This window comes from Triturus cristatus, chromosome 8 (genome assembly GCF_964204655.1).
Source record: "Triturus cristatus chromosome 8, aTriCri1.1, whole genome shotgun sequence".
Classification (NCBI taxonomy): Eukaryota; Metazoa; Chordata; class Amphibia; order Caudata; family Salamandridae; genus Triturus; species Triturus cristatus.
In genome coordinates, this window is record NC_140591.1 from 1,668,809,656 (window position 1) to 1,668,834,219 (window position 24,564).

General features: G+C 43.9%; 1 protein-coding gene across 1 annotated transcript in view; it reads right to left on the bottom strand.

Annotated features, from left to right (window-relative positions):
* The window catches only part of LOC146808541 (extracellular calcium-sensing receptor-like), a 69,459-nt gene that overhangs the window by 25,667 nt on the left and 19,228 nt on the right, over positions 1–24,564 (bottom strand). Inside the window, exon 3 of the mRNA XM_085623991.1 lies at positions 19,886–20,728. Within this exon, the coding sequence (XP_085480117.1) occupies positions 19,886–20,728 (843 nt within the window). The remainder of the gene's footprint in view (positions 1–19,885; positions 20,729–24,564) is intronic.

Sequence of the window (24,564 nt, forward strand, 5' to 3'; positions counted from 1 at the left end):
GGTCCCTAGGGTCAAACTAGACCACTAGGTACCTCCAGTAAGTGCCACAGAGCTGCGTTGCAGAGAGGTGTAAAAAGGGGTGGCCTCAGAACACCTGTCTGCAGCGCAGCTCCCTGGCGCATACTGGAGATGCCTGTTGGGCTAGTTGGCCCTCAGGGACCCTCATTATTGAAGAGGAATTAATTCCCCAACTTACAACTCGCCAGGGGGCGCGTTTGCAGAGTGCTGCAAGGAGGTGGCGTGGCCTCCGGCACGATGCCAGTCTTTTATTTATTTGAATTTTTTAAGAAGGGGGGCTGTGTGGTTCCCCTTCTTATTCTAATTTATTGGCCCTGATGACCCCATCCCCCAGGGCCTGTCTCCTAATTATATTTTTTTGACCCCAATCCCCAGGGCCGGCCACTGTCTTTTATTATTTTTAAAAAATATATATTTATAGACACACCTAGGACATGCTAGACAAACCGTACGTACCTATCACCATGACGATGTGCGTGATATTCATTAAAAGGCGACTATGCATACAATGAATCCACGTGGAAAGTATTTACACCACTAGTGAAGCTCTGACATGTCTGATGCCCTACCGTGCCTAATCCCGGTAGACACCCTTGTCGTTTATTTATACAAACATGGGTAGCTATTGACGGGCACATTTAATGCACATGCACACCAAGCCATTCAAAGGGGATTCGACAAAAAATCGACCAAAACTATGCAAGAAACCCCCCTCACGGTTAATAAAACACACATCCACTGCTGGATGTGTAATACTTTTTATTTTACTCTCTGGAAAGGTGACGAACATCACTTGAGAGTCACAGCGCGCTCCTGGCAGAGCCCAATGCTGTGTTACACCCACCATTGCCTGCCGAGTGCCACACACCTCTGTGTTGTATTCCACCAGCTAGTGCATATGCTATGACACTCTCTAGCCTATGTGCACTGTAACACCACCCCGTGAATATGTCATGCCACACTTGTCTTCGCACGGGTTATATTGCCCCATCTAACGTGCCTTCCTCGATGCCTATGTTATAACGCACAGTGCTATGCCATACATATTACAATCTGGGATCCATATCTTTGTCACAGTGCATATGCAACGTTACACTCCCCAGCACATATTTTATATTACAACTTTAGAGACTAGTTAGGTTACACAACACTGCCCTGTGCATATTACACTCCAAGGCGCATATCGCATAGCACGCGCTAGTGCCTGTGCTATCTCGCGCTCTCCAATGAATCTGTCATTGCGCACAATGTATTGCATATTATATTTCACGCCCGGTTCATCTTATATCACACTTTTTGGTGCATAGTTTATACCATACACTATATCTAGTTTTCATTTTCAATCGTGCTCTCAGGACTATGTTCTATATAACACTGTGTTCACCTACCCTTTTCACAGGCATTACATTTTGCGATAGGGGGTGGAGGGTCAGGGGGTGTTTCTGCCAAGTGAGCCCGGAGTCACAGTCACAAACGTCCTCTTCTTCCTGAATAAAAGTGAGATTATGCTGCATACTTGTTCATATTTTAAGTAGTTCACACAGACACACGTTTTTAAAAACAATAAAGTTCCTAATACCCGCCTTCTCTGAACAATTAGCTTGCTGCCCCATCCCCCTCCTCCCTATCCTCTGTTGTGTGAATCCATGGACTAGCCTCCTCCCTCCTGCCATGCATGGTCTGATGTGCTGCCACTGCCCTCAATTTAGTATGATGTACCAGTCCACTACTCCTGCCCTCCATTGCCCAATTCTATGCCCCTTCATTGACCTCCTGCTTAAACTCTGTGCGTAGCTTGCTGCCCCTATTCTCCTTCCCTCTGCCCTCCGATGTCTTTGTGCATGCCCCTGCTCCATCCTTTTGCCCACCATGTTCCATGGACCTGCCACTCCTATCTACTCTGAGTGTTCTGTTGAGCTGCCACTCCCCTCCCACCTGCCTAGCATTGTCAGATGACTGTAACCTGTCCCTGCCACCTCCACCCTGCCTGTCCACATGCCATGCCCCTATCCTCTTCCTCCTGTCCTACATGGTCCATTGTACTGCCACACCCTTCTGCCCTCCCTGGTCTGTTGTGCTGCAACTGCTCCTCCTGCCTGCCCCGTGCGGTCTGTTGTGAGGCCCCTTCCCCTGAACTTTCTTGTCTGTGCACAGGTCCTGACCCTCCCTTCTATCCTCCATCGTCCTTTGTGCATGCCCCTGCACCCTCCTTCTTGCCCATCATAGCCATTGTGCTGCCACTAACCCTCCCACTTGCCATGCATGGTCTTCTGTGCTGCCATGGCCCCTCCCACCTTCCCTGTGTGGTCAGTTAGCTGCCCCTGACCCCCTCCCACCTTCCCTCCATGGTCTGTGTGTATGCCATCACAGTCTCACTGTTGTTCTTCATGGTGTGTCTTGCTTCTAGTGCCCATCCTGCCTGTCCTTCATGGCTATCTTTCTGCTCCTGCCCTGCCCCCTTGCCCCCAGCCCTCTGTTTACATGTGCAGACCCCTACTCCCTCCCTCCTGGCTTGTCTGTTCCATTGCAATGCCCCTGATCCGTCCCTCCTGCCCTTTATGGTCTGTTATGCTGCAGCTTTCTCTCCTGTCTGTCCATTATGGTCAGCTAGCTACCATTGCCTCTTGCCCCTCTGTTCTCTGATGTCCATGTGCATGGTCCTGTCCCCTCCCTCTTGCTTTCTGTGGATTGTTGTGCTGCACTCCCGTCCTGCATGCCCTGTGTGGTGTATTGTGCTGCTGCAAACCCTGATGCCTGCCCTGCAGGGTCAGTTTGGTGCACCTCTCCATGTCCCTCCTGTCCTCTGTTATCCAAGTCCATGTCCCTACCCCATTTCCTTCCATGATCCAATGTACCATACTTGCGAACATTTTGAACTTGGTAAGAGGGACATTTTGAAAAAAAACTGGGATATTGATTTTCCCCTTTGAGTTACATTGAAAAAGAGGAGATTGTAGACAGGAGACAGATCAAATAAAGCCCATTTGAGCTTCAAAACATTGGACGTTTCCTGGCTGAATCGGGTCTGTTGGCATGTATGGTTGTACTACCATTGCCTCTTCCTTCTGCCCACAATGGTCTATTACATTGCCACAGCCTCTCTTGCAAGTCCTGTATTGTTGGTTTGTTGCCCTTGCCCCCCTTTCCACTGCCCTCCATAGTCTGTTGTGCTGCCACGGCCCTTCCTGCCTGCTCAGTGTGGTAAATTGTTGCCTTTGCACCCTCCTACCTGCCTTCAATTTTCAGAGTCCGTGCCCCTGGCCTCTGCCTCTCAACAGTATCCTAATGAACAACTAGATTGCTAACATTCTATATTTATTACAAAAGTGTGGAACGCCTGACGTCATCTTGATGTAATCAAAACTGTAATACCTAGAGCATTTCCTTTAGAAATTACATATATGAGAGGGTCTTATTGGCATCAAAATTATGGTTAGTGCTCTAAAAGACTAAAATAAGGACATATTTTCTGAGTTTTCAAATATCGACAAAGCACTTTTATATTATTTGTTATCTTTATGTTTTTTTATCCAGTTGACCACTTGATTAAATGTTGCACTTAGGGGAGAGGATGTGGTGTTACTTCCAGAACTGCAGACTTTGCAACTGGGGAACCAGGTTGGAGTTTCTGCTTCAGCTCGACATTCTGTGATTCTGGTCAAATCACTTAGTCTCCCCATGTCTACAACCAAAATGAATTTGTTCTTGTGTGATGTAACCAATGCTCATGTAAAGCACTCCAATACCTGACAAGTCTGCACTATATAACACTGCAAAACCACAAAATAATAAGTGTTTTGCACACTTCTGTCATTGGGCTATATTTGGGCTACATCTGGGTGATTTTGGGCTACATTTGGGCTCGTTTGTCTCCGGTGGCCATCTTGGGAGATTTATTTGTTATGAAGTTTCCTAATTTCCTCATGTACTGCAGTCTCCTCAGTAGGAAATGCTTTCAGTTTTTTACTTTGATTCCATCATGAAGGTATTCAGATATGTCACACATTTGCCATAAATTCTGAAAGTTAGCACTCTAGTTGCTCATTAGATCACTGTAGTAAAACTACTGTTCACCATGGAAGTCTGCTCCTGGTATTAAAAGTGCATGTTTCAGTCTGCATGTCAGAATTTTTTAATGAAATAGAAGAGGATTTGAGAAGTCACTCAAAATGTGCCCTCATTTTCTTTCTTCAGCATTAATCATAATTTCTATGGCAAAATGAACCCCCTCATTGTGTTCCTTTTTAAATTAAATGTTTTAAGTGTTACCAGTTTATTCCAATCAAGATGGCTTCAGGTGTGCCATACTTTTGTCATAATGAAGACAGTAAGCGCTCTAGTTGTTTTTAAGAACACTCTGGGACATTCTGTCATTGGGCTATACTTGGGCTACATCTGGGTGATATTTGGGCTACATTTGGGCTCTTTTGTCTCTGGTGGCCATCTTGGGAGACGTATTTGGTATGAAGTTTCCTAATTTCCTCATTTACTGCAGTCTCCTCAGTAGGAAATACTTTCAGTTTTTTACTTTGATTCCATCAAGAAGGCATTCAGATGTGTCACACATTTACCATAAATTCAGAATGTTAGCACTCGTTTTGCTCATTAGATCACTGTAGTAAAGCTACTGCTCACCAGGGGAAACTGCTGCTGGTATTAAAAGTGCATGTTTCAGTCTGCATGTCAGAATTTTTTAATGAAATAGAAGAGGATTTGAGAAGTCACTCAAAATGTGCCCTAATTTTTCTTTCTGCAGCACTAATCATACTTTTTATGGAAAAATGAACCCCCTCATTTTGTTCCTTTTTAAATTAAATGTTTTAAGAGTTACCACTTTAATCCAAGCAAGATGGCTTCAGGTGTGCTATACGTTCATCATAAGTAGGACTGTTAGCGCTCTAGTTGTTCTTTGGAACACTCTGGGAAGCTGCAGTAGAACACAAAGGAATCAACTGACAGTCTCTGCCCTTGTTGGATGTACATGTTTTACTGAGAATGTCAGACTTCATTCTCACATGACTGAGAAAGATAATGTGAATTTACAGAAAATAAGCTCTCAGTTTAGCTTATAGATCCCCTTCCAAACCTCTGCGGGAAAAGCATGAGAAAATAGTTTTCTCTCAATCATGATATCCCAGCAGAAGGCTTTTTCACATGGTGAAATCACCTTAGAACATACCACAATTCCTAAAATGAGTATGGTACCATCAACAAATGATTTATAATGTAACTAAAGTCTTAAAACCTTCTATTAACTGCAATGCTTTTTAATGAGGTGCTATCATGTATATTGGTCCCAAGATGGCTGCCAACACTTCTTGGATGAAGTGCTGACAGCCAATCAGATCTCAGGATGAGAGGTGTGGTTAGGCTCCGCCCACATATATATATGATTTTACTTTTGATTTTCTCAGGAACTACTGAACAGATTGACACCACACCTGCAAAAGGCACTTCCCTGAGCTGAGGACTACCTCTCTGCCAAATTTCAAGTAATTCTGTTCAGCCGTTCGGGCTGTACCTTGGACTAAAGGTCCCTATGGAAAATTGCATGGGGAAAATGCGTTTTGGGACCCCCTTTTTTCTCAGCCCCCGCTTGACAAATCCCCCCGAGACTTTGAGGGTAGGAGCGGAGTGGAGCGCCCCACCTATTTTGAAAATTTCGCGAGGATTCGTCAACCGGCGCCAAAGTTATTCCAAATAGAATGTTGCGGATTTCCTATGGAAACACGGTCCTATCTATAACTATCTACTGGCGACCGCCAGTAGATAATATATCTATATATATATATATATGACATGCTTGCAAACTACTGTGAGTCAACTGAATTCTGATAATACTACCTATATTCCCCTACGTTTTGCTACTGTGGCGCAGTTTCTTTTACATTTTCTTCAAGGTATAACTCTCCAGTGACACTTTCCACCTATGCTGTCTATTGATGATAGTACATCCAGGCATACATCCATTAAAGTAAACATTTATCCTTCTTTTTTATATATCTCATAACAAACCTTAGTTGGTTTCACCAACAACCACCCATGCTTCCGCTCCTTCCTTGCTTGCCTTGGCTTTGAGTTTGAACCAAACAACGCTGATTCTTGCTATCTAGTACTATCCACCCATACTGTGTCGCCCACCCAGGCAGGCATTCTCTTTCACCTTCCACCCATCCTTCAACAACCCATGCATCCTGATCTCTATCAGCCACCTATGCATGCTTCCAACATATCCTTCTCTGCCAGTCAGTCACATTATTTATCTTGCTCGTCCTTCCACCCTTCCTTCCCTCTTTGTTCAACACATACATCAAGGTCATCTGATCTGAGTTTGTCTTCTCCATAAAACCTTCACAGCTGATTTTGGAGTCAAATAGAAGAGGCCATTGGTTACGCAACTCACGCTGCTAATGCTAAGTAAAGGGTGTCTTCTTCAAACGTTTTATAATGTGTACTACAACTTAATAAGTCCCACAGTACAGTGAAGTAGTGAACACATTTCCATCTAGTACTAATGTCAAGAAGTAATGAATATAACTTACCACCGCCGGCCACTGCTGCTGGCTCCCCCATGTCGCTCCTGCAGGTGCCGCCAGTTCTCCTGCCCCCTCCAGAATGGCCGCATCGCCGCTGGCCCCGCCGGCACTGGTGGTTGGTAGTGTGCCTAGAAAAAAACATCACACATTTTTAGATGCCTGGAAACCTCCCCCTATTTTATTAGTGTTCACTTGGAACATTGAAAAAAATGTTAATACAACATACATCAGCACTAGAGTAGTAAGTACAGTCGGTAGACAGACACTAGTAGTGATATGGTTCCTAGGGTCATCTAGTCCTACTCTACCCTTTTGAAAGTTAGCCTGAGCCATGTGTAACCCTTTTAGATTCATCATGTTGACTACTTTTGGCTCATATTTAATTATACCTGGCAGCTTATTGACATGTGCAGTAGACGCCTTTGAGGCCACATGACTTGCGTAAAAGTGAAGAGGTCGAAAAACAAGCCACTTTGTTATTGAGTTTGGTTAGTCCGTATTGCTTCGCCATCACATACATGTTTGTTACACTTTTTGCCATGACTGCAAAATGCTTGCATTCACCAGTATACTATCTAACGGCTAACGCGCAGCATTTTTCTCATATAATAGGCGGAAGATTCCCTTCTACAAACCAGAGATTTACAGAGTTTATGATGCATGATGTAACCAGTATTTCTACGTTCTACGGTGAGGGGTCTTCCAGAATTCAAAGGATCTTGTCTCTTGTCTCTTGTTCTTGTTGTCATGCACTTGTAAATGTTTACTATTTTAATCTTATGCTTTTTGCTGGCTTATTGACGATGGCTGTAGTAAATTAAATTTCAAATAACGACGTACAGAGCTTGTTACTTATTTCAAATACACCTTTTGAACTTACACATAGACTCTGTGGTATTTGGTGTGGTGGGGTGAACTTACACAAGTGAGTGAGCAAAATGGTGTTATGTTCTGGGTTGTCTGTCTCAGTCATCATCAACATTGTGTATCTTCTTCGTGGGGGGGGGGGGTCGGGAGTGGGACCCTAATGTGAGACACTATAGCTAGTCGGTCAGGGGATCGTGGGTTCTTCGGACTGAGGTGTGATCAGTAAGGTCCAACCTCCCATCACCAACATCCTATTTTGTTGTGCATAGTTCTGTATGTGGCTCTGCAGAATCACTACAACAATAGTAGTATCATGTACTATCCGATCCAAAACACTAGTCAAATATCTGGGTGGCCATTTTGTTTGTGGTAATTGTCAAAGCCTCAACCTTGAGAAGACTAGAAGAGGACAACCCAAAGGACAGGACACAGTGGCTAGAGCTATTGGTCAATCAGAGTTTTATTATTCCAAACAAAACCTTCAATAAAGAGTGGGCAACTGTGCAAGCTTCGCTACAGACAGCATAATAGTAGTAGTAGTAGTACAGAGAGTCATACCAGAGGCAGTTAGAAGGAACTTAGTTAGAGGCAGGGATAAACAGAATTTGGAAACAGATAGTCAAGGTCAAAGAAGCTTTTGTAAAAAATAGAATTAGAAAGTGGAACCATAATTTATAGTTCGGGAAAAAAAGATGCAGTAAAAGTTAGGGAAATATAACTGTCAATATAACCACTGGAGGACTTACTGGGGCCAGCAGCAAGAGCCTCGGTAGAGGAGCGGTCCTGTGGTTCCCCCGCCGACTCTGACCCCGTCTTCTTGCCCCTGGGTGGTGCTGATGAGCATGTAAAATATAATAAAGAAAGAGACAAACATTAAGGAGTGCTGTGAAACAAATAATAATAAATCATTTGGAAAAATAAGTCAAACATCATTTTAGGAAACAACAATTGCAATAGAATTGACCTATCTAATCAGATGGATCGACTACTGGCTGCTTCCTGCATTCACGGATTGTCTACTTATTTATGGACACTCCAGTGTTCCATAATCATTCTGATTACAAATACTAACGAAGCCTAGTAAGTACCACTTGACCTACACCACCTATTCCAGACGGGCCAATTGTTCACCAAGTCTGCGTTTCCATTTTTTTCAGCCATCAAATGCATAGATGAGATGGAGGACACATGCATAAATTTGTGCATAGATACAACAAATTGTGGGTTGGTTGCATGATTCTGATCTAGTTCTGCTACTGACTGACCATGCTAAGCCTTCCACTCACTGAACAAAGTACAAAAGGTTCTACGGAGGACTGGGGTAAGCAGCACTGAGTGACAGAGGAGGTGTCACGTAGACCGCATAAAAAAATTAATAACTAATACTAACAAACTAAACCTAGTATCCAATATCCATCCACCACTATTTCACAGTAGGACAATGGAAGGACTAGAGTCTCTCTAGCAGATCGCATTACCTAACTTCAGTTCTCTAAAATAAACTCTTACATAATCATCACAAGCTAGCGCAAACAAATAAGAGTACCACCGAGCACCTGGGTCCTACAATCACAGAAGATTTTGCTTTTTGGAACGTAATTTACCAGCAACGTGTAGCACGCAGCAGTAATCTTGTTATTCGTCAAATTTAATTTATACACAATAAGTTACTGACCAAGCCCGACGACCTCGACACCTAGCAGGTCCAACAGGTCCTGCTCCCGGTCCAGGATGTCGGACCACTGGTGGGCCAGCTGATTATGGGTGCGCCGGACCCCAGAGCACCAGAACACTGCCTGGCACACCCTCGCCCACCGACGCTCCTGGGTAGCGTACCCGGAGCCAGGCCTGCTGCCTGCTGCCAAGGTCAAGGGGAGGTGGCGCTGAATGAAAAAAACAAAGGCGGCCACCTCCCCAAAAAGTTGCTGGGCCTGCACCCCTGCAGGACACATTCTGCCGCAAGGCAGGCGGCCCTTGTCTGCTCCTGCAGGTCCCTTGACCTTGGCACTAGGTGTGCCCTTGGCCATGGTTCTGGGGTGGGTGGGAGGCGGAAAAGAAAAGTTAGAAGGGGGAAAAAGTTAGGGGGAAGAAGAAAGAAAGAAAGAACTTTATAAAAGGAAAAAAACACACAGTAAAAGTAGAAATAAAATGCAAAATAAAAACTTAGGGAAAGAGAGAGATAGATGATAACTAAAAAAAGTCAGATTTTTTTTTTTAAATACAAAGGATTACAAAGATTAAGGGAGGATAGAAAAGTAGGCCCAGAACCATAGCATGAGTGAAAAACAAGATGGCCGCGCCCATTCACGACCGCGTGGGTAAGTTTGCGCGATATTTCTCGCAAACATGCACTATTGGTCGCGAACAAGTAAAATGCGCTCCCGAACACGACAATGCGCATCGCGAACATGCTATCCACGACCCGGAACAGGAAATAAGGCATTGCGAGCAGGCGCAACAATTGAAAAATAAGATGGCCGTGCCTCTTAGCGACCGCATGGGTAAGATCACAAGATATTATCCCCCAGGCATGCAAACAGCTCCCCGAACACGCTCACCGTGCTCGCAAACAAGAAAAAGCCATCGCGAACGGGCGCCCCAAGCAACTACGCAAGCTCACGAAGCTACGCGTAGCTCGCGTAGTGCAAGTACATCTTCGCGTAGCTACGCGAAGCGCGACTACGAGAACTTCGCCCAGGGTTAGTCTTTATGTGAAATTTTCTCGCTTTTGGTTGTTGAGGTTCAACAGGAGTACCGCAATACCTGTGAGACACACATTGAAAAACATTTGATTGGTTAACATCAGTGTCTTGCTCACTTTACATGTAGTTCCCTCCGTTTCAACCTCTTTTGAGATTAGCTGTTGGCTTTTAGAACATCTTGTGCTGAACCCTTCAGCTTTTTCTCACATTTTATGGGAATTTTACTTAAAATGGTATCACAAGATGAAAGGAAAGACTTAGAGGGGGAGCAGGATTGTGAGAAGTTGGCCTGGCATATGCTGGTCACTAGTTATAGTGGCCACCTTGCACCAGTCCAATTCGACTCTTATGGTAGATAGGTTTAAGACAACCTTTTAAAGAAAGCTATCCTAGTTGTAGCTGTGGAGAGCAGCCTTCAGGCTAAGTCTCAGAGGAATGTAAAGCAGCTTGTTTTACCTTATAATCTCTTGAATTACCAAATGAAAGGACACCACACAGGTATATATCTCAAATATATATGTATTTATTACTGGACACACTCTACTAATCTCTTTATGAGATTAGAAGCCAGATACACATTCAAATGTCAACGTTTCACAATAAATTAAGCACAAATATGGCTGGAGCCCTAGGGGCGTACCAGACCATATACTAAAAAAATGGTATAAGACTGTCGCCTTGCAAAATGACAAGGCCCAGGGCCTGGGGAATAGCTGGGGCTTCACTACTGCAGTGTTAGCATGTAAGTAACAGGCCCATGGGAGACGCGTGCAGTGTGTGAACACAGCCGCGGGTTCCCTATTGATTATAATGGTGCAAGTCGCGGTTTGATTTTTAAAGTTCTAGGGTACTTCGAGGAAGTCTACAAGCAAGCCACTTACAAGGTAAGTACTTCGAGGGCCAACACACACTGGGGCACCAGAGTGCACGAGTTACCTCACCCAGTGAAGCCGGGTGCATAGGCGTCTTTTGGCGTTGGCTCGCGTCGCTGTTTTCTATGGAGCCCAAAGAAGATTTGCTGCTTGTGTCGACTAAAGAAGTGTCCGGTGGAATCCAAGGATGGATTCAAGATGGAGGCGACCTGAAAATTGAAGGGACAGTGTTCAAAGTCACTTGCCAGTGACCGGTGGCCAGGAAGATGGCTGACCACGGATGTCGGGTGATTTCAGGTCATCGATGGTGTTGTGACTCTTTACTCACGAGGTCCAGGAGGGATTGATGATGACCAGCAGCTGGATTCCGAGTGTCCCACAATGTCTGCAGCTGATGGCGGTGTCGGAAACCAGATTGGAGCCAACAAGTCTTGGCAACTGCAAGTCTTGTGTAGACTGAAGAAAGTTGATGGTGCAGACCAGCAAGATCTGAGGGATTCACCCAGTGACGGTCAGTGAGGACAGGCCTGGAGCAACCAGAGGAGCTCTTTTACTCAATAAGAAAGCCTTCGGGGGACCCACTAGCCAACAGGCAAGTGAATACAAAGACGCCTCTTCAGGAAATGCTTCACAGGAGCCCGCAGTCACTCGGGATGGGGTAGGCCTCTGATTTTACCTGCAAAACCTGCTGGAGGCTTGGGCCATAAATGGTCCAATACACAAGTCTGTAGGACATCGTGAAGGGTTTGCACTCGACAATAGTGCACGGTCCCTGGGTATTGCTGTTCCTTGTCACTCGTGGGGTCCACTTGCCACAGCTTTGCTGGGGACTCACAATGGCTATTGAGAAGTCAGGAAATCTACTTCCGGGGCAGTAGGGAGTTCGAACTCCGGCGGGAGCGGGAAAGTTTGCAACCGTTGATTAAGGGTTTTAGTACCTGCCAAGCAGGGAATCACTCCTTGACTCCAAGGGAGATTCTTCTGTTTTCCAAAGGTAGTGGAATGTCGAAGAGCCAGGATTCTTCTTTGTAGAGCTTCGTCCAGGGTTATCTTATTTGCAATGGCAAAGTTTGTTTTCTTATAGTGAAGATAGGGGAGGGACTAGCTCTATGACCACTCCTCTAGGAGGGTCAGGGGAGGGGGTGGTTACACCCACTTCTCTTTGTCCAGTTTCATGCCAGAGCAGGGACAGGTAGCCCCTGAACCGGTTTGAGCTGGCATATGCACAGAGGAGCCTACTGCTCCCCCAGTGCAGGACTTCAAAGCACTCTAGGAGTGCACCCACCCAGGCCCAATACACTAAATCCTGCCTGGAAGGTGGTGACACCTCCCTGTGACAGGATGCCTTTAGTTGGTCTTCCTCCACTGCGAGTTTCAGTCAGCAGCTGGAGGGCAGCCCAGTGTCTGTGCTGGTGGCATCCATTTTGTGATGCTAGGGCTCAATAGGATTTCTATAGTTTTACATGTCGTCCCCTCTAAAAGGGTGGGATCATGCTCCCACATCAGGGACTGATGTGGGGGTATGATTCATAGTTGTTTGACACCAAACAAGACATGTTTTGATGCAGTCATTACAAAGTTAGCATTTTAATGCACTTAAGAGTATATGGTTTAACCGCATCCACAAACAGCCATAGAGAATAGACTCTGGTAGCTGCAGAGGGGCCCTGCTCAGGCAGAGGCACCCCCTCACATTGTAAACCAAGCACTCTGCCCTCAGGATTGATAGGGCCTGCCATAGGGGTGGCTGATAGGTTTATATGTGTGTGTATGGTTAGATATAGGAACCGATACCTCAGTGAGGAGTGCTAACACTACCTCACACAGGCTGCAGTAGCAGGCCTGTCGTGTTCGATTGAGCCTGCTTCCCAGGGGTGGCATAATACATGCTGCAGCCCCTGGTAGGCCTGTGAAGTACCAATGCCCTAGGTACCTAGGATACCTTATACAATGGGCTCCTAAGGTAGCACAGTATCCAATCACTAGTGCGTGCATCTAATACGCACACCAAGTCGTTTAGAGAGAACAGAGAGACTGGGGCCCTGATTAGCAGGGACCCAGCCAGACTATAGCCAGAAACCAGTGTATACATCAGAAAAAAAGTGGGGGCAACATAAGTGCAGATCCTACTCTCCTACAAGCATCAGCAGAAATCTCCAACACCCATGAAAGAGTTGCTTATGTGGTGGTATTTCTTCAGTATCCCTTCAGGGAAGAAGAAAGTCACTGCAAAAATCGTTACCTGCCGAATACCTGCAAAGGACTTCTCATGCAATGCTCCAAAAAATTACTTTGGGAATGTTGCTGCATGAGGGTGGTGGATTCCAAATGCTATATGAGACCGGAGAGGCAGTCATGATGCATCCACCTTCACCTCAGGAGCCTCCATTGCACCTGTGAACGGTGCCCCATGTGAAATCCTCCAGTACCTACTCAGCATCATTTTTGCTCATCATTAATGTGCAAAGTGCAACGTATTAGTGGTCATCAGTAAACAGGGTATATTGGAATATCCAAGCACTTAATTAGTCAAATGATGTGATGTAATTAGAATATCCACTGTTCTTCATTCGAACATGCAAGCACTTCATATTGCTGTTAAGTTCCTTGCCAACACATGTTTTGTCTGTTATTTAAATTTTAAAAAGACTTTGTCAGGGCTGAAACATGAAGATAACAGCATCATAAGGAATGGGGAAAGATCAAGTAAATTGGAGTAAGGAGGGATATGATATTATATCGAGTCCCATCACCGGGATCCATCACCAAGTTGTGCCATGAGAGTCCCTCATAACATTTCAAGTACCAAAGTTGACTTGTGAGTTAAGAAACGAGTTAAAGAAGGTAATGTGAACAAAAATAGATCAATGAGATAAGAGAATAGGAAAGTATATACTGCCAGAATTTTCTCGATTTGCGTTAAATCAAGCATAAATTCACCACTTGTGCCATATAATCCCAAGATATGTTGTAAATAACTGAGTACTGTATGCTACTAAGTCCTGCATGGCCACCTCATATTTATTAGAAAGGAGGGGAGCTTACCCTCAAAAGTAATCTCAATGTACCCATAAATTATATTAGGTACTGTATCCAGTAAGCGTATAAGTAATCTGAAAGTTCAAAGAAATCTCTAATTACATACTGTCACATAATATATATTTCATACCAGAATTATCAATACTAACACGTCACTTACTTAATATTCTAAAATAACTGTTGCAAGTGATTATGGTATATTTTAAGCCTGGGCAAAACACTACGCTACGCTTGCGTAGTTTGCAAAGTTTGCGCTACTTCGCACTACGCGAATTGCACGTAGCACAGTGCAAACACGTGTAGCGTAGCGTTGTGCAGCGGTCATTTTTTGCTTGCTCGCGGTCCTCAACGTCAAGTTGGCGACCGCGAGCAAGCAAAATGACATCCCGGTGAGACTTTTTCCTCATTCGCGATCAGCAACATCAAGTTGCCGATTGCGAGCGTGGAAAATAAACCTCCCAGTGAGCTTCTCAACGCGGGGAGGTCAGGTTTCTCATTGCAAGTGGTCGTGTATGCTCGTGACCGATCGCGATGAGAAACTACCAATCCGCGTTGAGAAAGCTGCAGCTCGAGTAGAAATCTACTCGAGCGGCAGAAAACGACCGCTTGCACTGTGCAAGATGCAGTTTGCACTGATTGCACAGTGCAGATAAGCATCTGGCACTGTGCAATCAGTGCGAACAGCATCTTGCACAGTGCACTACACAGTTTACGAAGCTACGCGTAGCTCGCGTAATGCGAAGAGCACTTCGCGTAGCTACGTGTAGCGCTACTTCGCAAACTACGCCCAGAGTTAGTATATTGTCAATGCATCATTGCATCTGCGAATAAAAAAATGTAGCACCACGTAAGCTACGTCCCTAACGTTACCAATCTATTTATTCTAATTAGCCATGACAAAACCAAGTATGCTTTGCCTTCCCCAAAATTGGTTATTTCTGACAATACGATTGTTTGATGGAATACTTTCATCATTAACCATACTGTTCTCTTATCCTCAACACTTACCATGAAAAGACAACCGTTCCCCCCGTTTATCGGGTCTGTGGCGTTCAGTGTGGGAACCATATCGGTTCTCCTATTAATACCCGTGTGGTAAACAATCCGCGTTATGTCTTACCACACGGTGCAACCATCTTGTCATGTATATGATATTGCCCAAATCAATGTGTGTCAAATGGACAATAGTGACTTTTCCGTCATAGCTATACCTATTTAGTCAAGTATGACATTGTAAAGAGCACAAAGTAAATAATCATGTAAACTAACTGTGCTTGATAGCGTAATAATAAATTCATATTATGCAATATTCTACATTGTACTTTCTCAGATAATGGGAAATGAGATGACCTTCGAAGATTCTCCATTCTATTCTGTATCTATAAATCCAACTATTAGTTCACAAGCTATCCGTGTCTATGAGCGTCGAAAAACGAGGCCATCTGGTGATAGGCTGGTAGTCAGAGGATCAGATTATGATCCATAGGCCTCATAATATGAGCTTAGGACCCAATTGTTTGCGGTGCGACCAATCTGCTTGCTATAGATTCCGAATACTAATTTGACCAGTAATTCACCCAAGTGAAAAGACAAAAGCCGTGATTAAAATGGTAGAACAAGGAGAGACAGAAACATGAGACATAATAATCCGATAACAGCAAATCTGCTCCATCCTAAATCTTGAAGGGCATGCATTACCATGTAAATGGCGACTTGTCATGGATATTACTACAATTCTATACCCTATTCAGGGTGTACAGTTAAGGACAGTAAACTTAAGTCCCTTCAAAATCCCAACAAGACAAAATTACAATACATTGAGAGTCTTCATATACGATTCCACTAATATTGTCTTAGTGGATATACATTGTGTCTAGAGAGAAGCCTCTGTTGATGAACATTCACCATATTTCAACAATGTTGTACATCTGATTTGAAAGTATTATGTTCCCAATCTCCAGTAATATATAGCATTTGATTGAGAAATTATTCCAACACCACTAATCTTGACATGGAGTTATTACTCACATTTCCTAAGCATTTCACAGTACAGACGTGCAAATAAAATAATTCAGTCTGTATAGATTGTATTTAGGGAGTAGCCTCTGATGATGGACATTAACCATATTGCAACAAGTTTATACATCTAAGTTGCAGATATGATGTTCCCTATCTCCAGTGGTGATATCATACTTAAATATGAAATTATTCAAACACCACTAATCTCGACACAGAGTATTTACATTACCTAAACTTTTCATAGTTAGACATGCAAATAAAATAATTCAGTCTCCTAAAAAGTAATGCAGCTCACGGTCTATGTTCAAACCGTGATCTACAGTCTTAAGGCTCATAATCCACATCGCCTCTTAACGTCATAGCCTGAGCTCTCTATTACCACCCCTCTCTGCTTGTTGGCCAGAAATAAGTTAGTCATCAAACACCAGTATGGAAAAAAGTCGATTCTTTCAATCTCCAAGTTCTGATGTCCTTTTTTTCTGAGTTTAAGTTGAATTTCCATAAACTTTTCGAAAAAATGTAAAAAACATTACAGGAAATACACACAAACAGGTTCTCGCAAGAACCACTTTCTTGCAAGAATAGAAAATTAAAAAAAATAATGTTGTTTTTACATGTCTCTTAATGTTAGTGTATTGTGATCATCTGCCATAGCAGTCTACACATAATAATAAAAGGTAAGTCCATTGTTATAGGTGTGAAAAGGAAACATTTATAACTATTGATTTCCACCATATATACAAAGAGCTTGTTTAAGGTTTGATTTACTTTTTAATGTAGTTCTGACACAAAATGGTGGATATTTATAAACCAACTCAAAATTCGTTTTAGGTTGGTTTTACCAAAAGTAATGCAATGTAGTGGAATGTGGCATGCATTACTGTGTGTCTGAGGAACAACCCATGGGTGCTGTATGGGTGTTCCTGTTAATTCATCCATGGATTTTATGGCAAATCCATATCTACTCTTAATGTGTTAATATGGGAAACAACCTTTACAACGCAACTATTACATCGCACTACACTTACAATGCAGGCATTAAAACGGAACATCCTTTACAACGCATGACACTACAACGCATACATACCATTACAACGCATACCATTACAACGCATGACACTACATCGCAGGTCACTACAACGCAGGCATTACAACGCATACCATTACAATGCATACCATTGGAGTTAGAATAGTAATTTTTAACCCCTACTCTATCCAACACTTACCCTACTGTTGCACCCCCTGGAGTTAGAATAGTAATTTTTACCCCTATACTATCCAATACTTACCTTAAATGCAATGTAACAGTATGCGTTGTAATGGTATGCATTGTAAAGGTAGTATGCGATGTAACGAAATGCGTTGTAAAGGTAGTTTTTTAAAATGCGTTGTAGTGTCATGCGATGTAATGGAATGCGTTGTAGTGGATGTTGCGATGTAAAAATTGCGTTGTAAGTGCATGCGTTGTAAAAGTATGCGCTGTAACGTCATACATCCGTTAATATCCCTGATGGATGATATACCAAATGGCAATAGCAAAATGTCAGAAAAAAAAACCATATCCACTCTTAGACATGGACGTGTGCCAAAATAAGCATCCGTTAGGCTGTCGTAACAAGGAGTAACATTCTTATTTCTCAAGTTGTTTTTTTTTGTGAATGTGTGCTACGCTAATTGTTTTACAGCATCGTTTTTGTTCAGGAGGGGACCGCTTCCAGCACAAAACATATTTTGACGACAAACAGACACATTTGCATTATGATGCACGGACGCCTGTATTGGTGCATGGCAGCTGAAAGTGTGCTCGCTCATGCACCTCATATGGTGCTGTTCTGCTCTGTCCAGTTCATTAAACACAGCATACACTTTCCTCCCATTTACATATGTAATCTAAATGTATGTCTCTTTATATGATCTTAATATTACCATGGGTGTATTATGGTACCAGGTAAATAACACTATTTTTGGGGTATTTAACCAGTAGACAGGAGTGCGGTAGGACCAATCTAAGGGGCATATTATCAAGAAACGGCGTTAAAATTATCGCCACTTTAGTGGCAGAAAACTGCTGCTAATGTGGCGATAATGGGCTTGATAATATGCCCTTGAGAATTCCCATAGAATCCCATGTTCTGGTGTCAACATGGGCTTCTTTTGGAATTCTGTGCGGCATATTATCAAGCTCATTATCGCTGCTTTAGCGGCAGTTTTCTGCCGCTAAAGCGGCGATAATTTTAACGCTGTGCTTGATAATATGCCCCTAACAAAACTTTCTACCCCAAACTCCCTCTCAAAAGGATATGTGATAGAGCCTCAGAGCAATGAATAGTGTGGGTTTCAGTGGGCTTCCAACAGCTTTGCTATCTAAAGAATCTGGCCTGTCCATAAGAGGTTATAAGCAGAGCAAAGACCATGAGCAGCAGGGGCTTTCCACTTGTGTCTGGTTGATTGGCCACAAGACACCCCCTACCCGCAAAGGGTTGAGTACAGTGCAAATGCTGAAGGTAATAGGGGTTTGCCAACTAAGGGGCCCTGAGGTTGAGAGTAGTGGGCTCTCTGTTAAGAGTTGCGCACAGGGCAAAGGCTGTTCTTCACAGTGTGAAGGCTGTTTGTAGTAGGGGCTTGACCACCAAAGGAGGCCTGGTTTTCTGGAGAGACTGGGCTCTCCATGAAGACTTCTTTACAAAGTGAAGGCTGTGCATTATAGGGGCTTGGTCACTTGTGTCTCGTTGATTGTAAAGAAGAGGCCGCCAAACTTCAAAGGATCCAGTACAGAGCAAAGGATGTGATTAGTGAGGCTTGGCCTCCTAGTGGGGCTTGAGAGTCTGGAGGAGAGTGGACTATATATCACTTGCGTCCACAGGACCTTTTTTTTACATATGTTTTTTTTCATTATCCTCCAGGTGCGCGGAGAGAGTCACTGTGGACCACGTGTGATCCAGTTGAAGTAGCATGAGACGGGTGAAACATTTGTTGGGGGGGGGGGTTCTGGGTGGGCCCTCTTGAAATCCACAATAACTATAAGCGTTTCATGGTACCACTGCCCTGCCCCTTCAGACCTTCATTTTTTATTTTATTTCACAACATAGGTCCGAGTCCCCATGTCTTATAATGGAGGCCACAGGATCTTTGTTTGTGTCGCAGCCAGACAATCCGATTCTTCTGCACCATGGAACTAGTACAAAAAGGCAAGTGGGAAAAAGTGCCCTCCCAGCCAAACAGTTTTAGAATGTGCGGTCCTCCCGGAGAATTGCTGGTCTCCCACAGGACCAACTCTCATTATATCATTAATATTTTAACCTTAATTTCGTAACAATGACTGGACAGATTTACATCAAATTTTAAAAAGCTTGTTTTTGAGTAAAGATCCAGCTTTCTGCCAAATTTGATGTAATGCTGCTCATTTCTTTTTATGTGAAACGCTTCCTAAAATTCCTATCGTAAATTCCCCAGGGAAACCTTGTTTTGCCCCCCCCCCCCCCTCTCGATTTCCTAGGCCCCCACTGGATGGATCACCCTGAAACTTTCCTGGAAGGTGTATAAACTTATTCTGGGTAAGGTCTTGTGAAAATTCGTCAAAAGGTGCCAAAGTTATTAGTGAAATAAAAGTTTAGGAATTTTCACTGATTGTAAATTTACATGTAATTCAATAGTGGAGTTTCTCACTAAATATAGGATGTCAAGAGCTAGATTTCAAGCTAAGCCTTAATAATAATGTTGCTGTTGAAAGGCGCATCACTATAAACAAATTTCATGATTCACATATTCTATGAAACTGAGCAATTAAGACATTCATGAGCTATTGCAATGTATAAGCTTATCTCTTATTTACCTGCCAAGGTTGAAAGTTATTGATATCAGCACAATCACGATTAATGAACGGTCCTTGTCCAGGTTTACAGGACATCAATGAGTTCATAGCATGGGCAAAGGCATAGACTGCGAGGTAGGCATGGTAGGAGAAACTGAGATCATAAAATTCAAAAAGAGAAGCTGCCACTTTATCTAATGTCTGGTTCTCTGAGCAAGAAACTTGTTTATCATTGGTCTCCATCGCCACCATTATCTCAGTTGTTTGAGATCCTGGCCACTTGCAGTTGAAAGCTTTCTCCCAGAAGAGTTTAATAAATTCATCATTGGAATCTTGCAGTGGATTTAGGTGGGTAAGAAACCACTCAAACCCTGGCATCTTTGAGAAATGGAGGACTAGTGCCAGAGAACCATTGAAGAGTGTCCAGGTGTGTCTGGGGAAGAGTCCAAGAGTAAATGTGAAGGATGCTGAGAAGACAAAGACTTTATCTGTCACATTCAGTGCAAAGAAGACCTCCATGACCTTTTTCACATGGACCTCAGGGCTGTGAACAATGATTACTTTCACAGTATGTCTCTTGGCAATTTCAACAACATTGGTGATCTTAGCCATAGAGTAGCTTAGGTGGACTTTTTCCATGAATGCAACACAGCCCCCATCCTTCTCAATCAATCTTTTTATGGATTGTCCCCCCAACATTCCCACGTCATCGTCAGAGACCATCATCCCAATCCATGTCCATCTGAAGAATCTCATTAACTGTGCCAAGGCAATGATCTGGAAGGTGTTGCTTGGCACTGTGCGTAGAAAAGATGGAAACTGTAGCTTGTCGCTCAGAGTGGAGAGCAGTGACCCATAGCTGATCTGTAGTGGAAGGGATTTTAAGAAGTTTTAATTTAATTTCACACAATCAGTTTCTAACAGCATGTATGAATTAAGCAGCACCCTACTCCCCACAACAACTATGGGTATTCTGGTGTAGAGCCTGGACAGTGAAGTCCTGGCAAAATCCTGTGATTAGAAATGCAATCTGCTAATACTCGTTCTTTCCAGACTGTCATCTCCCTTGTTTTTCTGATCTGAGACTAACTAAGACATTTAAAAAAGTTGATATTTTACTTATGTAGGTTTAATAAGACCTACCAACCCAGCCCAGCCTCGTTAAGTCTCCTGCTTCTTTACTGTTTCCTGGTTCTTTGAACCGAGGCAAGTGGGAGATATTTGAATGGGAAGAGGATTAGGCTCCCATTTACTAAAGTTTGTGCAGGTGCTTGCACTGCATAATAGAGTTTTGCACTAAGCACCTGGGTCCTTAATTGAATGCTCTGTCACTGCATTTAGGAATGCCAGCGGGCACTATAGACTTTAGTAGACGAGGGTCTTTACATTGTCCTCTATGAGATTCCATCCCTCTATTTCCTACCCAGATGGATTTGAAGCCCATACCCACACTACAGATCCCCTCCTCTTAACCCTAGTACTGAACATCAACCGTATCATTTCCCGTTTTGGACCAACATCATCAATGCCTCTCTCTCATGAGGCCAAGTACCTGACTCCCTCCAAGTAGGCCAAGTCAGACCCATTCTCTAAAAACCAGGGGCATACCCCGATGATCTCAATTTCCTCTGACCGGTCTCCAGACTTCCTGCCCTAGCTAAAAGTATGGAGAAGTGTGTCCTGCTACAACTCAACCAACACATAGATGAAGTCAACATCCACAAACACATTCCAATGAGGATTCAGGAAAGGCTGCAGCACAGAAACTGCTACGCTTAATATATATCAGATGACATTCATAGATCCCTAAATAAAGGCGACTTATGCTCCTAATCCAAATTGATACACTAACTCATCCAGCTTTACTTGAAACACTCAAGAACCACACTGTTATCAATAGCATAGACCTCAGATGGTTTACGTCCTATCTGAAACATCACTCTCAACCAATAAAAATCAACAGTTTCCTCTTGAAGAATGCACCAGCTCTACAAGGTGTACCTCAGGACTCCTCTTTCGAGCCGTATTTAATTTCTACCTCGAACCCTCCACAGGTATTCTAAACCAAGCGGGGGTAAAATATAATATTAATCCATATATCACCTATATGCTGATGACACACAACTCTACTACAAAATAAAATCAATCACAGACATCTGGCAGCATAATGTCACACAAAATAAGATACAAACATGTCTAAACGCCGCCACCTAAAGCTGAACCCCATCAAGACTGAACTACTACTCCTCTCCCCCAAGACATACATTTTTACCAATCCAAGAACGGCTTAATATATTTGATGCACCAAACTGTTCTCTTTCACTTTCCAACTCCGTAAAGTCCTTGGGTATCATTCTGGACAAAACATGTCAATGAAGGAGCACATCAACAACACAGCCAAAGGAGCGCCCTTCCCACTAAGAAATCTCAAGAAAATCAAACCGTTTATTCTTCCTGATGATCTTAAGACAGTAATGCAAACACTTGTCCTCTTGAAACTTGACTACAGAACGCCATCATCACAGGAACTCCGAAAAGTCACCTTGTGCTCCTAAGAGCAATTATCAAGTCAGCCTCCAGACTCCACATGGGAATCAATGGGTTTGATCACATCTTACCTGCCCTCAAGAATCTCAATTGGTAACCCATTCAAAGAAGATGCATTTTCAAGACAGCTTGTATCACCCACAAACCCCTTTAAACAAAATCTCCCAAAAAAAAACTATCGAGGGCAAGAAGAGAGCGGGCGATGAGAAACTCCAACTCAGTTCTTCTCATACCACCAAATGTGAAGACGAAATCATATCAGGTGCACTCTTTCCCAGGAAATGCTCCTACGGTTTGAAACGTATTGTATAAGGATCTCCGCTGCAACCCCTAATTTTCTTGGTTCAAACAGGATCACAAATCTCTACTGTGTAAGAACCCCTTCAACACACTCACAAGCTGATCCATGTTTCTCAAAGATCCAACCCACATCGCCGGGATCCTTCGAGGTAGTCGCCTGACTCATTCACTCTTTAATCTTGCTCTAAAGTCATGTCATTAATGCTATATTGTTATATACTTTTCAGACTGTTTTTACTACCTTATTGTTGTATAGTTCTTTACTTTTAAGCTGACTGATTTGAACCTTACTTATCTCCACCTGTAGCTCAAGTAAACGTATTAATCTAACATGTAAAGCACTCTATTACATCGGGTCAAACTAGCACTATATAAAACTCAAAAATATATCAAATAAATAAACAAATGTGAAATACTACATTCAGAATATAGTGTAATGATTTATACATACATACTCAAACAGAGAGCCACCGGGGCCAGAGGACTACACTGTCCATCATCCTTTGCGGCAAGAGAGTCTGCCGATGATCTCCTGCTGCGCCTGGAGGCGCAGAAAAAGAGTACAACACTCCAGGAGTGCGGTACATAACCATAGAGCCACCGGGGCCAGAGGACTACACTGCCCAGCACCCTTTGTGGCAAGAGAGGCCACTGACTATCTCCTCCTGTGCCTGGAGGTGCAGAAAAAGAGCACAACACTCTTGCAGCACAGGACGCAATCAGAGAGCCACCGGGGCCAAAAGACTACACTGCCCAGCACCCTTTGTGACAAGAGAGGCCGCCAATGATCTTCTGCTCTGCCTGGAGGCACTGAAAAAGGGCACTGCACTCCCGAAGCATTGGACACAACCAGAGAGCTACCGGGGCCAGAGGACTATACTGCCCTGTACCCTTTATGGCAAGAGAGGCTGCTGACGATCTCCTGCTGCACCTGGAGGTACAGAAAAAGGACACAACACTCCCACAGTGCGGGACACACCCGGACGAAGGCTGGGCCAAGAGAAGGCCAGTCTGCGCCCATCAGAGCCCGGAGGAAGCTGGACCACCCATCTGCCACTTCCAACTTAAGGCACCCAGACTATGGTTTTCTCCTCACATTAACCCCTTCGATGCTGCGCAGATTCCGCCGCTGTGCTGGCGGAATCTTGCGCGGGCGTGGTCATGACGGAATGGTTCCGTCATGAGCACAGCTCAACCGTGGGTCATGACGGAACCATTCCGTCATGAGCACCGAAGGGGTTAAGGTACTGTGACTGTGTTTGAATACATCTAGCCCCATACCGCCCTTCCAGTACTAACCAACCAGCTTTGTGCAAACAGGAAAAAGGAAAATTATTGAGGGAGGGGTGGGAGGTGTCCGAAAGAAAAAGACCAATAAACGGACTCGCAACTTTATCCCCAGCCCTGAGAGGGATAGCAAATGCGGGGGAAGCGTGCTAGACCGAAAATATATTTTATTAAATGATTGCAAGGTTTGCTCATGGCAACTGTACCTTCCCCTAAGGTCCCCCAATCCTCCACTCCCTCTGCCACACCACTCACCAGCTCAGCCCTAGTAGTATTCTAAGCTTGGTTAAAAAGGCCGACAGCAACAAACGACCATCTAAAGCCCCTGATTATACTGATGCACCCTCTACTGGCCCCCAGAGTAACCACAGTGAAATGCAAAATGGGACCTCAGCAGATCTAATTTTGAGCAACAGATTTGCACCCCTCGCAGAACAGACAATCAAGCCCAATACAGCTGCCCCAACCAGAGACCCCGGATTCTAACACCTTCTCACATGGAGAGCTCGGGATTCTCGGGCATAGCACCTGGCGGGGTGAACACTACCCCTTACCATGGCAACTGC